Below are 13,472 nucleotides of genomic sequence, written 5' to 3'. Positions count from 1 at the left end.
AGCCACAAAACAACCAGCAAATTTCACAGTAGCTACCTAGAAGTCTTAAAAAGTTGCCTTACTTAATGACTGTTATCTGCAAATGGTCAGACGGCTACCCTAACGGCCTCAACTATGGTACTTACTGCTCCCCGCACCCCCACCCACCCATCCATCCATTCACCTATTTCTTTTTCATATCAGGCCGGAATTTAATAAACATCGGCCAAGAGAGGGGAAGTATCCTCGTTGTAAAGCAAACTCCTTGGGGCCTTGAGCTTCAGAGAAAAACCAAAGTCATGCTCTCACACAACAACTGATAGTGAAATAAACAGTTCGAAAAATCCATTTTCTTCACGTTAAAAAGTCCAGGCATTTCATCATTTTAGGTTACCCAAAATCACTCTTGTATTCTCAATTAAACTCGTCCTGGCAAATTCAATTTATTGGCTAAAATGTAGACCTCCTAGAGTTAGGCTAGCCGATTTGGAACCACAACTCGGACCTTACTACCGTGTAATAACCTTGGGCAAACGACTCAAATTCATCATCGCCTCGAGTTCTCTCTGTAAATCCGGCCTAATAATCCTAATAACTCACAGAGTTGCGAGGAACAAATGAGATAATCCACGTCAGGCGCTTCACGGTCTTTGGCACCTTGTAAGCCCACCGTGAACTCTTAAGATCACTATTATGACACTAAATAAACTGAAAAGTCAGCAGTGTTACCTCTCTAGAGCGAGCAGGGCGATGCGAGTAGAGGGAGGCACCGCTAGACCGTAACTTTTAACCCTTATACTTCTGCATTGTTTGAATATTTTTGCAACGTTCAAGCATTTCAAGAGTTACCTGCATAATTTTTTATTAAAGAAAAAAAAAGGGGGGGGGGAACCTAACAGAATGGTGTTTGGCCCCGTGAACGGAGGACGGAAAGGCTCAAGGGCAGGGGCGCACAAGTCGCTGCGGGCATCCCGACCACGGCGGGGCTCCGCGCGGGGCCGAGCGCCCGGGGCGCCCGGGCTGCAGGGGCCGGCGAGCTGCGACCCGGGGTCGCGTCGAGGGCGGGGGCGGGGGCGGGGGCGGGGCAGGCGGGGGCGCGGGGTCCGGCGAAGGCACTTACTTGAACCGGCCCTGGCAGTGCTGGCACTGGTCCCCCACCCAGCCCGGGTCGCAGAGGCAGGTGGAGTTGACACAGCGGCCCGAGAAGCAGGAGCCGGTCCTCTCGCACGGCTTGGACTGGGACACCTGCGCGTAGAGGGCCAGGTAGAGGAAGCCATAGCACAGCAGCCAGCTGTTCCCGTCCAGCAGCCAGGAGGAGGCGCCGCCGCCGCCGCCGCCGCCCGGCCGAGCCTTGCACAGCCCCGGGGCCGCGGGCTGCGGGGGGCCCACGCGGGCCCGGCCCCCCGGCTGCATCTTCCCCGGCGCCCCTGCCCGGCCCGGCTGAGCTCGCAGGCGCCGACAGCGATGCTCGCAGGGGCGGGGGGCGGGGGGCGCGGAGAGGGGAATCCGGCCCGAGGAACCCGCGCCGCCGCCGCCGCCGCCGCCGCCGCCGCCGCCGCCGCTCCTCCTGCTCCTCCTCCTCCTCCTCCTCCTCCTCCTCCTCCTCCTCCTCACCGGCGCCTGCCCCAGTCCCGCTCCCGGGTCAGCAGGGACAGACCCCCGTCGCCGTCGCCGTCGCCTCCGCTCGGCTCCCGCCAGGCGCCCTCGGGCATCGCCTCTCGCTCTCCTGACCTTGTCCTCCGCGAGCTGAGCCCGGCGCCGCGGCGCCCCGGGGCCCGGCCGGAGGCAGAGGCGGAGGCGGAGGCGGAGGCGGAGGCGGAGGCGGAGAGCGGGCGGCGCGGGCGGCGCGGGGCGCTCCGGAGGGGACCTGCGGGCGGGGGACGGGAGGGGAGGGGACCCCGCGCGCGGCCCCGCCTCGCCCGCGGCTCGCGCCAACTGCCTGCGCTCCAGCCCCGCGCGCCGGGGAGGGCGGGGGCCGCGGGAGCCCCGAGGTGGGCGCGCCCAACGCGGGAGGGGAACCCGGGAAGCGGGGCTCGGTCCCGCACCGCCGGGCCGGCGGCCAGCGCGACCCCGGCCGCCGTCGTCTCTCCCGGGCCGTCAGCCGGGCACCGGGGCTGCGGCTGGAGCGCGCGGGGGGCCGGGCCGCCTGCGCCCCCCGCGCGAGCCCACGTGTCCCCCCCCCCGGGCCCAGCGCCGTGGTCTCGCCCCGCCCCGACCGGGACCGGGGACTCCCCCCGGCCGGCCCGGCCCGGCCCGGCCCGCGAGCGCGGCGGACGCTGGTCCCAGGTGCGGGCCTCGTGCCCGCGGGGCCTCCCCGCTCCGCGCGCCGGTGGGCGGGGGACCCGGCCCCACTCGCGCCACGCGCCCCCGGAGCGCCACCAACCGAAGGGCGGACCCGGCGGGCTTCGCAGCTTCAGCAAAAAGCGGCCCTTCCCGTCGGCCGGCCGCAGCTGCAGAAGTGCGGCGCTCTCCCCCCGCGTTTCCCCTTCCTCCGCCCCAGCCTCCTGCCTATTTCTTCTTCTTTTTTTTTTTTTTTTTTTTTTCCTTAGAAAAACTCCGACGACGCACAAAGAGCTGAGCATGTGCAGCAGGCAGAAGTCTTAAAGGCACCGCAGTCCGACGCGCTGTGGGGTCCGCGCGGGCTGGGAGGGGCGGGGCTTGGGGGCCGCGAGGGTCGCGGAGCCCCGAGCGCGAGCGCGAGCGCGGCGGGACTCGGCCCACGGAAATGAGGGCTCCCCCGCCCCCAACAAAGAGCTGCGAGGCTCTGAGCCCAGGGCGCCCCCCCCCCCTTTCCCGGTGCTGCCTCGGAGCCCCAGGTATCTCCTTTTTTCTGCTTGTCAGGGTTTCCTCCTCCATCTGGGACAATATTGTGCCTTGAAAAATATTGCAACATCTGGGCTTTTTTTTTTTTTTTCTCCAAGAAGAGCAGAAATGATGCCCAGGAAAAGAGCCTTTTTCCTTTCTCAGCGGCAATCTTTTCCTCCTTTAGATGACTTTCCAAGATTTGATGGCATGTGCTGACATTTTTGCTTTGTACTTTTGTGTCTTCTCTTAAAAGCTCGCATCAGCCCTTGAGAAAGGAAACCGAACGCACATTGCAGCCACGTATACTCGAGTTACAAGCCATGTAATGGGATCCCCCCACCAAAGAAGAGCAGACTGTGTGAAAAAGAATTTGAAATCTGCCGAAGGCATTTCTGACAGCGAAAGGAGAAAAAGTTTTAGCTGTAACCACGCAGTCATATTACTGTTAAGATTCAACTCATGTATTTTCGGGCATAATGTGCCCACGTCATCTCTTTTAATCTCTTTTATCCCCCACGTTGCAGATGAAATCCTCCATTAACCCCATTTTGCAGATGAGGATAGAGAGACTCAGAAAGGTTGAAAGATTTGTCAGTGGCGGGCTGGGTGAAAGTAATGAACCGAGCTCTAAACACAAGTCCTGTGGCTTCCATCAGTCCTGTGTCTTTTTCCACTAGTTAACAGGCTATTTCTATTAGCAGTTGCTTTGTTCTACTTTAGTGAATAAAATGTAAGTGTTGGCTTGCTTTGCAAATGCCTCCGCAGTGACTTAAGGAAGGAAGACCAAGGTCCAGAGAGAGGTGTCTCCTTTGAAAGGGAAAGGGGGAAAAAAAGAAAACCATGATTTTCATGAATACAACAAATCACAATCCCCCTATAATATCAGTACTAGAAATTTCATCCTCAAACCTGAAAATGAGGACAGCCCCTTCTTCCTTTCACATCTCTTTTGTATCAGGATGCTCCTTAGAGACTACTTGGGATGAAGGAAGAAGAGGAACAGAACATTCGGGGGGGGGGGAGGGGGGGAACAGTTGAAAGGAGGATATTGTTCTGGATCACACCTTTTAATTTCCATGACTATAAAATCCAGAACTCTTTCTTGTGGTGGACATACATGAACAATCTCTGCTGTCTTCTCCATTCTTCTCGCATGCCAGCCAAAGTTGAAAGTGAGCCACATCTTTCTCACATCTAATGGAGAGTTGCTTTCAGAAATATGGAAGGTAGCCAAGCCCTTAAAACAGTCAGTGAGTGTAAAGGTAATTCAAAGGGTACACTGGAGCCCCTTTAACAAGAGAGATCACCGCTCAGCCACACACTGACTGTAGCCTATATTCAAGCAAAGGATTTGCCCATTAAAAATATATATCTTTTAATCTCATAACCACTATAATCAGCTCAGTACTTCATGTTACACTAAAGAACATGCAGCCCCACAGCTTCCTCTCAACTTTGCCGTTAGAATCAAGCTGAATATACTAAATCTATATAAAATTACCATCACGAGGATCTCACAGGATTACCATTTGCCCTATATCCATTTTTTTTTCTTTCATACTCTTTTAGTCAACATTTATTTTTTTTTAATTTTTATTTATTTATGATAGTCACACACACAGAGAGAGAGGCATAGACATAGGCAGAGGGAGAAGCAGGCTCCATGCACTGGAGCCCGACGTGGGATTCGATCCCGGGTCTCCAGGATCGCGCCCTGGGCCAAAGGCAGGCGCTAAACCGCTGCGCCACCCAGGGATCCCTAGTCAACATTTACTGAGTAACTTTTATGAATTTAAGGAAGAGAAAACAAAGATGAATAAAACATGAGATTTACCCCCTGGATAAGCTTATCTATAATATGTTAGGCTCAGTAGATTGGGAGTTCCCCTATATAGTTGAGGGTTACGTATTTTATAAATGTAGACACAGAAAACTTACATGATTTACAACAGTCACACAAAAAGTCAGTGATAAAGCTTGCCTAGAATCTGGACTAATGTTTCAGTGTCTTCTATGATCAAGAAATTTTAATGCTCCAACATGGTTATCTCTTTTTTCTAAAAAAGTAGAGTCAGCATCCTCATAGTGCTATCCAACACTGTAATAATTCATCGTATTGGTAATAGCAGTCATAAATCCAGCAGGAAGGTGAAAATTTACTCCAAAGAGGTAGTGGAGAGAAAAATCTGTTTTATCGAAGTAGGATGAAACTGTTAAGATTGGAATTATCTATTACAATTTCTTCAAGGGGAAGAGATAAGAAAAATACTTGTTTTCTCCACAATTAGCTTTATATCAGGACCTTCAGATATTTGGGGAATGTGTTTTATTTCCATTCATACCACTTAACAATGGTACTATAAAATGATGGGCAAGAAGCTAAGACTTCACACTGCCAAATGAAGGAAATTCACATGATTTTTTAAGAAGAACAAGAGAAATGACAGTCCCACTGATCTTTTGATTGCAACTCAAAAAGTAAAAGATCCTTTTTGGACTAATGAACCAAAGCTGCCCCTTCTCAGTTGCTTGACTGAAGAATGATCTCTATTGTTCACCATTTGGCTCATATGAGGCTTCTGAAAGCAGCCAAGATAATGAGAGCTGCAGATAGCCTGGCCACAAGAGCCAGAAATGCATTCGTTCAGAGGGATCCTTAGTGTAATTGGGGCAGTATTTTTAAGACACTGATAGAGCATGAATGATCTGTGGCACTAGACAGCAAAAAATAAATAAATAAATAAATCATAGGTACTCGTTAAAAAACTATTGATGATATTAAAAACATGTATGCAGCTAGGTGTTGAAATACCAACAACCTTCTCCCCACCAAAATCTAACACTGCTTTTCTCTTGGATTCTATCGGTTTCTCTTGCTGTCACACTTGCAAACACACACATACACTCTGATCCTGCCAATTTTTCTACTTAACACATTTCAAGCATATTGTTATAAGTAAATCCAAGGAAATAAGTCCAAAGATTCTAAATTCATACTGTGGGGCTAATAACATTTTTTAACTGGGAAATAAAACGAACATACTTCAACTTTCATCCTAAATATTCAGACTTATTACTCCCAAAAAAGTTTATTGCTAGTAGTCAATTGCAGAAATTTGTCTTTCATGAAATTTAATTCAATAAAAATATGGGCTAGGACTTTCTGTTAAACATAGTAGACTAAGTATGAGCACTTACCTCTGCTCCAAACTCTACCAACTTGACAGGACAGATTTTTTTTTAATTTTAAAAGTATAAATTCACAATAACAAAATAAGAACCAATTTGTTGATAAGAGGTCAAGGCATTTGAAAGTGTCAGTGCATTGGAAAGAGGAAAGGGAATGGAGAAGTGATAACTAAGTTATTTATGCCTACAGAGGTAATAACAATAAGAAACAAGCCCAAAGAGCCCAGGACTCAGAGGTAAGCGGTACCATGAAAGGTAGGGGTGGGGCTCAAGGATGAAAACAAGGAGAATAATTAAGGGCAAAGGGCCCAAGGTCCCCTTCCTCACCCCAAGCAGCCAAAGATGACCCCAGACTCAACCCTGACAGAAGGTTAAATCTCAAGAAATTGAATCTCAGAGGCTCCAGCCTTAGAGCGCCAACCATAATGGAAGGAGAGAGTGAGGTACACAGTTAAAAATGAGGCAATTAGGTAAATAGTTTTATAGTGATTGGTGGATTTCCCTACCACCTTTTCCTACCTGTTCCCAGAATACCTACAGTCAATGAATACCCCAGGACAGAAAATTGAAGGATATCTATCTGTAAAAATTGAATAGTCCAAGAGAAAATGCATTGTCATTTGGGGTCTCCAAACTAAAAGTCAAGCCAACCTCCAGCTCACCCTATAGTGGAGGCTGCTGAGTAAATAAGTCTCAATCATTTTTTTTCCATGACTCTTTTAAATACAGACAGTAAGGATTCATTAGTTTGGTTCTTTCATAAAAAAAAACCAAAACAAACAAAAAGGGAATTATCAAGTGATAAGGGAATATTTATGCAATCATAAAACAAGAACTGGAGAAGTGTCTGGGTGGCTTAGTCAGTTGGATGTCTGCCACCAGCTCAGGTCATGATCTCAGGGTCCTAGGATCAAGCCCCACATCGGGCTCCCTACTCAATTAGGAGGCTGCTTCTCCCTGTCCCTCTGCCCCTGCTCCTGCCCCTGCTTGTGCTCTCTCTATCATAAATAAATAAATAAATAAATAAATAAATAAATAAATAAATATCTTTTTTAAAAAAAGCTGGATACTCTTTAATAAACAAAAGGACACTCAGAGAACAAAAAATAAAAAGTGAAAGTAGGGTAGCCAAAATACAAAACAATTTTAAAAATTTAGAAAATAAAGTCTGAAAATCTCCTAGAAATTAGAATAAAAAGACAATGTTTCTACTCTTATCGAGGAGGGAAAAACTAGGGGAAAAAAGAGATTCACTAATGATTATGCATAACAGACTCTCTTAAATTAAGAACGTATAATATTGTACATTTATTAATGTGATAGTACATTAATGCACAACTCCTGTGTAGGAGAAGACAAAACTTGTTTGTATTAACTTCAGTGTAAGATTTCCCAGAACTGAACTGAACCTCCATATGAAAGACCCACTACCACCTAAAACATTGAATTAAAAGACTCACAAATGGAAGAAAAAAAAGTGAGGGAAAGGCAAATGCAATGGATTAGAAGAATAGCATTAAAATTCTCAACAGCAAAATTAGATGCTAAAAAGTAAGTAGAGATAGAAGAGAAACTATTGTCAACCTAGAATTCTATACCCAGCCAAGCTATTGATCAAGTATGAGGATAAAGGCATTTTCAGACACACAAACACTCATAAAATTTATCTTGTAGGGTACTCTTCTTTAAAAAAAAAAAAAAAACTCCTGGAGAATGGTAAAAGGAGAAGAGACTGAACATAAAAGAATTATAAAGAAATATCTTAGAATGACAGACAGCTATGCCCCAAACCAACAGAGCAACCAGTCCAACCTGCAGCAGAGGGCTGGGGAGGGAGACATAACTAGAAAAAAAAATTGATAGGACTGCTTGGAACTGTTTGAGCTTTAGAAAAAAAATACTAATAAAATGTGATGGATCTTGGAGTATTTGGGTGGAAAATGGAATAAGCACATAGAAAATCAAGTAAATGAACAAAATGAAGCAATTGTTGACTAAGAAAAAAAGGAAACTTGTACATGACAGTTTATTGGTAAACAATATTTACATAGTCATATAAACACTATTGATTTACCAAAAAATTTATAATATGTCTACATTTAAAAAGTGGGAAAAGGATAAAGCTGGGTGGGGGTAAATCCTTCATTATTTAATACAGAGTAATTGCATGTTCAAAACTGATAAATCTAGACAGCAGTATAATCATATTACACTGCTTTGTCTTAGGAAATAGGGAATAGGAGCAGGAGATGCAGCATTATAGGCTTTTAGTAAGCTTTGGTTGAAAATTAAGATTTACTTCTAAAAATATAATAGTAAATTAATTTAAATTATGTGGGTTCATAAAAAATTTAAAAGGTGGCATATGGTCTATGACAAAAACTTGGGTTTGAGTTCTAATTCTGCCTCCTATATAGAGATGACTCTTGCATGACCCATTAACTTCTATGCATCAATTTTCCCACCTGTAAGATGCAAAACTCAAATTACCCATCAAAGTCCATTTCTGAGTTCACACGAGGGTCCAAACAGAAAATATGAGAGTGCACAACAAATGGTCAAGTGCCATACAAACTTTGATATTGAATGTTCATCAAAAACTACTCTTAGGAAAAAAAAAATACTCTTAGGAACAGAATTCATTCTAATTCCACATGAGGGGAAAGATTATTGAAAGAGATTTAGGTTGATACAACACACAAATACAAAATAACAAAACACACACACACACAAAAAAACAGAGCTATAGGAAACTCTCATTACTTTGAAGATGGATCTAGTCTATTTTACAAATGAGATGCTGGGACTCAAAAAATTGAAGTATCTTATCCAAACTCATAGAGTGTCAGAGCTAAGGACAAAGCAGTTTTCTTTGTCTTATACCTCATAGTTCAGGCTATTGCCAGGCATGTTCAGGTTAATTTATCATCCATGCTCAGTTCCAGAAAGGCCTTCCAAAGCTCTATGAAGTGACTTGCCCAATGTCACACAAGTTAGTGACTGCAGTGGCAAAACTAACCAAAGGACAGACAACCAAAGAATGAGCCTTGAATCTGAAACTTAGAACCAAGTGCAAGTATACTAGCAGAGCTAAAGACATACATTGAAAGCCCAGCTCAGAACCTGCAACATAAAAATTATCAATTAATACTCATTAACTGGTTGACTAAAATTTCTGCCTGAGTATGGAAAGAAAAGCCAAAAAGGAAATAGGCATACTTTAAAAAAGAAATGCAATTAGACAAGCCAAACAGCAGCAAAATTCCTCTTGAAAATGGAGATGTAAGAATTTGATTTACTGAATGGGAGGAGGATGTAAGAAATAAAAAATAAAGGAAGAAAAGGCATGGCCCAATGCCTGACAAAATGTGCCAAGAAGGGATGTCTAAATTTGGAACTCTCCAACCTATTGCAAGACACCTAGTAGGCTTCCTATCCTCTCCTCCCCAGGGTAATGTTGAAAGGAATGAGGGCCCCCAGAAGATAAAAAGTCACTTTTATACCCAGGAAATCATTTGCTGTCACTTTCCTTCATGAGAAAGAAGAACAAAACTCTTTTTAAAAATACAATTCTGGGGATCTCAGGGTGGCTCAGCAGTTTGGCGCCTGCCTTTGGCCCAGGGCGTGATCCTGGAGACCTGAGATTGTGTCCCACATCAGGCTTCCGGCATGGAGCCTGCTTCTCCCTCTGCCTGTGTCTCTGCCTGCCTCTCTGTGTGTGTGTGTGTGTCTTTCATGAATGAATAAATAATTTTTTTAAAAAATGCAGTTCTGTCAATAAAAGTGAACAAAAGTCCAATTTGAATCAGATAACAGAAAAGAAAGTATCACATTCTTTTATTTTCAGAAATCATAATTTGTCACCAATAGATAATTCTAATTTCTCAAGAGGACTCTAATATTAGCAATCACTGCACTATGCAGCATCATGCATCTTACATCCAAACAAACCAACTTTAACTGGGGTCATACACGGAAAAGTAGTGTCATTGGACACAGGGAGATACTTGTGATTTTGAGTAATAGAAAGGATTCTTTTATTTGTGAAAAAAATCCAGCTGCTACAATCACACTCCTAAGGCATTGCCCACATATGGAAAAAAACAGGTAGAATTTCTATAAACCTTTAGTGAAGTTGAGGTTTGTTTCATGTTCCTTCTGTTTGAAGAGAAAGCGAGTCATAGGAAGAAAAACAGGAAGTACTTAAAAAACAAAAGCTCCCAAGCAAAATAAACAATTCATAAGAATAACATACTAGCTTTTAGAAAGCTGCTTGGGGTCCTGACACAGGAAAATATGTTTATGTTTACAAGGAAAAGAGCATGAAAGAGAATTATGGACCTTCTGATCAGCAGAGACGAAGCCATCAGGATACAGGGAGGTTTCCCTGAATAGAGCTCAAAGACAAAGAACTGCAAAACAGCACATATATAAAAAAAGAAAAATATCTGACAAATGATAGCCAGGCCCCACAAATCCAGATAACACGACATTCTACTTATTAAAAACATCAGTCTTGGAAGACTCCAGGCACAGTAATTTTGAAAATGTACACAAGTAAATTAAAACCAGCCTTACAATTCTTCTTATTGTAAGTCCCTCGCCCATGTCCCTCTGCAAAGCTGATGTGAAATTTTGAATTAAATGAAAAAAAAGTCAACATGAACATTGCTGATTTTTTAAGCAAGACTCTCACGTTTTCCATTTTTTAAAAATTAGGATGTAGTCTGAAACTCTTTCTGCCCATGAAGAGGACATGTATTTTTCTAGGAAAATTGGTTCTTCAGTAAACAGAAAATGTTTTATCCACAACTAGAAAGCATGTGCAAGAATTTTGTTTATTAAATTATCTAAACCACTTGATAGACATTTTTTTTTAAAATACCTTATGGCCATGTTTTTTCTCACTCGACACAGTCCTTCAATTTAGGAAAGGTAGCACAAAACAGTGCCAAGAGAACAGCACACCGAGCCAGGAGACCCAAACTCCACAACTAAACATATACCTCACTCACCCGTAGCTCCTTCATTTGTAAAATAGCAAAAATTATTGGCCCTCCCTGAATGTTGTTGGAAGAGTTAAAATTCCAAATGATATAAAATGTTAAGGCTATTGTTTTAAACTGTGGAGCTCTACCCGATAATGCCTGCTTTTAATCCTTCTTAGAAAACACTGTTGTAGGACCCAGTGGAGCCATGGGATACTAGAGAGCCACAGAGCAAGCTTAGTAATTCCTCTGCATCTTGATGCCCATTACCTTTTTCTCAGGTGGCAGCAACTTCACAGCCCACTGCCTTATGCTGAATGAGGTTAGTGACCAACGTGTGGGGTGACCACGGTGACTATTGGAAGCTTCAGAGAACAAAATACACTACCACCACAATCAATGAAAACTTGCAACTCAGCAGGTTTGTCCTTTGAATGTAAGGATTTGGGGGCACTTGTTATATTGCAAATGCCTTTTTAAGAGCTGGCACATTTAGTTTGTATCAGTCATTAACATCTTAACGTGAATGACTATGCCTATTTCCTGAGAATAGTTTTGATAGATAAGGAATATAAGAAAAGTGTAAAGATGTATGACCTCCATTGCCATCCCCAACAACCTCTCCCTGCCCCTGTACCAGTACACACACACGCACACATATAATATGAACATTCCTTGACTACTACCTGGCCTGTTCAAAGGAAAATGAATCTGAGAAGTCCTAACACCCTTTGGTGATTTCGTAGAATATAATCTCTGTGGAGGAAATGTTTATATTTTTCAAAGAAGGCCAATGAGGGAAAAAACACAAAGGAATTAAATACTGATGGTGAGATTTTAGACAGAGTAGCTCCTGGATGAAAGATTAGACACATACTTCAAGTCAATCATAGTAGATAGCTATGTATTTCCAAGCGGAGATTGGACTACAATGAGACTTTAGCATCTCTGACTACACAATGAATAAATTTAAGGGAAGAATTAGAATGAAAGGTTAGGTCTTCACTAGGAAGCACCCTCCCCAAACTCAAGTCTGGCAGGAATCATCAGCAACAGCCCTGACTATTTTTAATGGCTAGGGGGATGCTTAAGGAAATGTCTACCTCTAAGATTACCCCAAGTCTCTTCTGCATAAATAATAACATCATTACTGACAGATTCTTGGCTCAACTGATCTTCTTTTAAACATGCAGACTAGTCAAAATGAAATACTTATTAGAGAAAGATTGGAAAGGGTGAAACTGGAAATGATCACTCAAAATAAGAAAAAAATCAACCTCATTAAAAGGGAAAAAATATGGGCGATTATGAGCTAGCCAGACACCAAAAATATGTATGAATAAACAGCAAAGCAGCAATATTGCATTGGTATGATGCCTTTGAGGGTGCAGTAACTCAAGAGAAACCACCAAAGAAACCAGTGTCAAGCCCCTACACTCTTACAAGGCTTGTAGATGCCCAAGAGTCCTGGCGGGTCTACAATGTTATATCAGGTAGGAACATTTCCCCTGACTTATGATCAGTGTATGCCCTAAAGCCTCAGGACTTCCTACTGCTCATTATTTTTATTCTAACTCTGTTGCTGCAACTGCTATCCTCATTCATATGAATGCCTAATCTTTCTGAATCATCTTAAACTATCTGTAGCAATTATCCCATGATTTAAGTTTCTAAAGGTAATTGTTAAGTTAAAAAAAAAAGCGTCACTACTTTAAATTTTTTTCTGCTTTTTCATTTTATCACATGTCCTTTTAGTCCTGAATTACTAGAAAATATAAATAAGATGTCCAATTATCCTTGTCTTTAACATTTATTACTTTATAGCTCTTATCAGATTTCTACTCTTTTTAACCCAACTATAAAATAATTCACCCCTGGGTTCTAGATTGCTCCATGGGCTATAATTATTTTAGCTGACCTTATCTAAATTATTTCTTATCTGGCTCAGTCATTTTTGAGATGAAGAAGATAAATGGAACACTCCATTCAAAATTAAAATATATACTTTCTAAAAAAGAACATATATTTATCACAATATTGTCTACAAACATTTTTAACCAGGCTAGTTTCTTATTATTGATTGCCACTGCTCTTTAAGCTGTATTATTTAAACTATTTGTGATGATATCTACATATTTTCCAAAGACTTAGACCTAATTCAATACTCATAGTATATTGCTTAAATTATTTCTTTCTAAGATGCATTAGATTCATAGAATTTCAAGGTAAATTTCTACCTTTGGTATGTTCATCTACGCGGTTAAGTAAAATGTCTAGGTATTTGCAGATTTCCATGATTATGGATTTTGAATAATCCATTGCTCCTTCACCATCTGCACTAGATAATAATGAGAGATAAGCCCTTAACTCCTTGTGAGGATATTATCCTTTCCATATCCTTCATTGATAAAGCCTACTTAGGCAGCCATGTTTTGTACACATGATTCTGCTCATCCCTGCCACAGATAATTAGCACAGAGGCATATGCCAATCCAGGGGCAGCCAATCCTT

At 43.2% G+C, this 13,472-nt stretch overlaps 1 protein-coding gene across 2 annotated transcripts in view; it reads right to left on the bottom strand.

The window, feature by feature from the left end:
- ATRNL1 (attractin like 1) overlaps positions 1–1,494 on the bottom strand; it is a 777,593-nt gene extending 776,099 nt beyond the window's left edge. For both annotated transcript variants that reach the window (XM_055300426.1, XM_055300427.1), the window contains exon 1: positions 1,100–1,494. In XM_055300426.1, coding sequence (XP_055156401.1) covers positions 1,100–1,392 — 293 coding nt within the window. In that variant the 5' untranslated portion in view covers positions 1,393–1,494. The remainder of the gene's footprint in view (positions 1–1,099) is intronic.
- Positions 1,495–13,472: the final 11,978 nt, after the last annotated feature.

This window comes from Nyctereutes procyonoides, unplaced genomic scaffold, assembly GCF_905146905.1.
Source record: "Nyctereutes procyonoides isolate TBG_1078 unplaced genomic scaffold, NYPRO_anot_genome, whole genome shotgun sequence".
Taxonomy (NCBI): domain Eukaryota; kingdom Metazoa; phylum Chordata; class Mammalia; order Carnivora; family Canidae; genus Nyctereutes; species Nyctereutes procyonoides.
The sequence above is the reverse complement of the archived record's forward strand: the minus strand, read 5'-3'. Positions and strand labels throughout refer to the sequence as shown.